This window comes from Pelophylax lessonae, assembly GCF_965119305.1.
Source record: "Pelophylax lessonae genome assembly, chromosome: 7".
Taxonomy (NCBI): Eukaryota; Metazoa; Chordata; class Amphibia; order Anura; family Ranidae; genus Pelophylax; species Pelophylax lessonae.
Window position 1 is genome coordinate 31,864,903 of NC_138774.1, and position 4,144 is coordinate 31,869,046.

The 4,144-nt window shown below is 39.8% G+C and overlaps 1 protein-coding gene across 1 annotated transcript; it reads right to left on the bottom strand.

The window, feature by feature from the left end:
* Nucleotides 1-303: 303 nt before the first annotated feature.
* LOC309560405 (olfactory receptor 6C1-like) lies at nt 304-1,239 on the bottom strand (the record flags this gene model as incomplete). The annotated part of the gene is made up of 1 exon (XM_082264042.1): nt 304-1,239. One exon carries the CDS (start codon nt 1,237-1,239, stop codon nt 304-306), a length of 936 nt encoding a protein of 311 aa, XP_082120168.1.
* Nucleotides 1,240-4,144: the final 2,905 nt, after the last annotated feature.

Below are 4,144 nucleotides of genomic sequence, written 5' to 3' on the forward strand. Positions count from 1 at the left end.
AAATACCACCTAAATTTTATTTAGGTACAGCGTTGCACAGCTGCGCAATTGTCAATTAAAGTAACGCAGTGCTGTATCGCAAAAAATGGCCTGGTCATTAAAACCTTTTGGTCCAGAAGTGGTAAACCACTTTGGGAGTTGATGAAAAATTAAACTCAAATAAAAACTTTGTAGCTAAGACATGAGTAAGAACCATTTCTACCGATCACTAGATATAAGGCAATATCACATCAGCAAACTATCCTTATAATGTCATTATTGTTTTATGAATATATACTGTATGTCCTTCTGACCAACTTCTCTTCATACAATGGACTTAAAATACTTGAGTTGTCGCCATAAAGAAGATTTCACCTCTTTATTTTTTAAACTGTAAATAAAAGGATTTAACATGGGAACCACAGCCGTGTTGAGCAAAGACAAAAGTTTACTGGACATAAAAGTGCCTCTTGGTGTGAAATATTGGCACACAATGGTTGTGTAGTGCAGAACAACAACTGTTATGTGAGAGGAGCACGTATAGAAAGCTTTAGATCTCCCTGTAGTAGACTTAATTCTCAAAATAGTGGCAATGATAAATGAGTAGGAGACGAAGGTAAGCAGAAAAGGGGTGAAAGTTGAAAGTAAAACCCCTTCTGTGAAAATCAAAAGTTTCAAAATGGAGGTGTCACTGCAGGAAAGGTTCATCAGGGCTACCATGTCACAGAAGAAGTGATCAATGGTGTTTGAAGAGTAGCAGGAGAATCTAGATACGATGACCATGGCAGGAAGCATCTGTAGAAGACTAAACGACCAACAGAATATGGCCAAACTAACACAGACTCTACCATTCATGACAGCTGAATAATGCAATGGGTTGCAGATGGCAACATAACGGTCGTAGCTCATGGCCGTAAGCAGTATGAACTCATTGCCTGATAACCATGAGAACATACATACCTGTGCCATGCAGTCATTAAAGGACACCACATTGTCTTTTATAATAAAGCTACTTAAGATCTTATGTAGTGTCACTGTTGTAGAAGAGATATTGAGAATGGACAGATTACACAGGAAGAAGTACATGGGAGTGTGAAGCTGAGAATCCAGGCAAACCAGCAGAAGAAGAATCCAATTGCCACCAAGGGTGATGTTATAAATGAAGAGAACCAAGGAGAAGGCCAGAACCTGAAGTAAAGGGACATCTGAAATTCCTTTAAGGATGAAATAGTTCACCACTGTCTCATTTTTCTTAATCATGTTTAACTTAGTAGGCACGAAGGGAACAAAACTAATAACTAGAAATTTTACCAAAATTTTGTCTAGTATTATATCTCTTACGGGAAAGGATTATTTTGCCTTAATTTTTGTAGGATAGCTTCAGATTATATTGGCAAGTCCAGGTTGGCCCCAGACAATGACACTGTACAGGTTTTAATGCAGCAAGTTAGAAAGGCATATGGCTTTTTTATAAATTTCAAGAAGCAAAATTCTGCAAAACCCAAATACTGTCTTCTTGATATTAATACCAGACACAAGGTATAGAACAGGCCTGCAAAATATGATATTCTGTAACATAAATTCGATTACCAGTTAACAGCCACCGCCTGTGACAGAAACACCAGCAGTGACAGCATGCCTTTTACATAGTTACATAGCAGGTAAGGTTGAAAAAAGACACCAGTCCATCTAGTTCAACCTGTAGTGTATGTGTGTACATGTGTTTATGTCAATAGTACATCATATATCCCTGTATGGTGCAATCATTAAGATGCCCATCTAATCGTTTTTTTTTTAAACTATCAACGCTCCCTGTTGATACCACTGCTGGTATATTTTTAAAAATATTACATCAGGTCAGGTGCAGGCTGAAAACTGAGATCCAGCTTTTTTTAATGAAGACATCAAAATGTTTCAAATTAAATGTATTTTAGTGCAAAAAATGAATATATCAGGATACAAAAAAGGAAACTCATTGTGGTATTTATTGACCACATAGCATTTAGAAGAAAGCAATGCCATAGGACTTGAAGGTCTTGAAGAAGAGGACTATGACACATATAGGATTGTCATTATCAGGTATACATGCCTAAGAAAAAACTGTATATCACGCTATAATGTCTGCACAATACACCCCTGCTGTGGAGTGGTGGCAGCTTTGCCTTTATACATGCTCTTGCTGTAGGTGAGCATTTTATAATTTCCCGAAAGCCTGTAAATAAGCCCTTAATTAACTGGATTCTCCAAAGACCACCTTTTGATTGCTAGCAATTACTTACATCATTCCCAAATGATGCCAATTGTTTTTATAGTGCTGTTTACAGTAGTACACAAAATATGATGTACTGAGATAATCTAGCGAAGTATATGATGGCCATCAGAGCATGAAAGGTTATCAAAGAATTTACTTAGAACCCATGTGGTAATAGTAAACTGGAGAAGGTTTGAGGGCCATCATGATTTTGTGAAACCAAAGGCAAAAAAATCTTGTACTGTAGAAGATGTAGCACCTCCTAGGTAGGTGATAGGTAGGTAAAGCCTAGTGTCTCTATCTGCTTATCAGGGGAGCCTGATAGTTAGTTTGACCTGTTGCATGTGTCCATGTGTGATTCATCTGGCCTAAGGGATTGTCCCCACTGTATCCAATAGGGGAGCCTGTTGGACAGAGGAGAAAACCCAGCCAGTGACATACAGGCTTTTGTAACTATCCCAGTGGGTTGGCACAAACAGTGGTGCATCCTGGGATATGTTATAAAAGCCAAGGGCACATGTGACAGGGTGTCTTTGGGCGGGAAGCCAAGTCCCAGGAGGAAGGTGACGGCTGTCTCTCCTTCTGCTGCAGTGGATGGTGGTCACAGGCGGTCGGCCTTGTGAGCCAGGAGTGTGGAGCTGAGCCAGGAGGTCCAGTGTATGCTAAATAGTGGAGTTGGAGGCAGAGCAACCTTGGGAAAAACAGTGTCTGTGAGTACCGGGAAGCTTGCCGGGGGTCTGCCCAGTAAAGGGACCACTCCAGTAGAGTGTCAGTGGATAGGTGTCAGCACACTCAGCAAGTGAGAAAGGGGTAGCCAAGTTAGAACCCTGAAGAGTAATTCAAGCCAGAACACATTATCTATCTTCACTTCAGTGGCAAGGTGAAGCAGCGGCCTTGCCGCACACTACACCTAGTTGTCCTCAAGACTGTGCATAGTTCATAGTTGGAGTATCCCACTCATCCCTTCTCCAGTTCCAAATAAAAACACAAAAACCAACATCCCCTGGATTGATTATTGACTGAGCCAAGGACTTTCAATGCCAATGATCTGCTATCAGTTGCTAAGGGTAACCCAGGGGAATCCAGAAAGTGTAATACTCAGCAGTCCTCTAGGGGTCAGTGCTACAAAAATATAAACAGTACAATGACTGCAGCCGCCCGATCGCTTCCACGCACCCCCATAATTTGCATTTCATAAATTGTTGCACTAATATCATGTGACATAAAAAAAATTGTAACTACAACTCTTTTATTCTCTAGATTGTAACACCCTAAGCACTCTGTGCAGTGCAGCTGGCTTCCCTCCTCTCCCCCTGGTTGCTGTGGGGGATGTTTCAGGTTGGAGAGCAGAGGAAAGGGCTAGTCAATATGACATTTACTGGCCCCCTTCCTTTTCTATATGAACACACACACACACTCACTGTGTTCATTCATAACTGAAGCATAGTAAAATGTGTTTCCTATGCTTCAGTTTGTGAATGAATAGGAGCATTTCTCATGCATTCACTGTCCAGTGAAGCTGAGGCTGCAGAGAAAGCCGTGTGTGTTTGAGCTTTGTGGTGCACACCCTAATGGCTGCACACACCTATGATAATATTTTGGGGTTTTACGTAATATTCAGGCCTAAAATAATTATTTGACCACTTGAAGACTGGACTGTAACACCCCCTTCCAGTCCAGGATGTTTTTCAGTTTTCAGCACTATCGTACTTTGAATGACAATTACTCAGTTATGGAACATTGTACCAAAACAAATTTGATATCATTTTTTTGAAACAGATAGAGATTTTTTTTGTGATATTTAATCACCACTGTTTTTTAAAACTTTTTACTATATATAAAAAAAAGACTGACATTTTTTGAAGAAAACAATTATTTTTTTAAAAGTTTAAAACTTTGCAAATAATGATACAT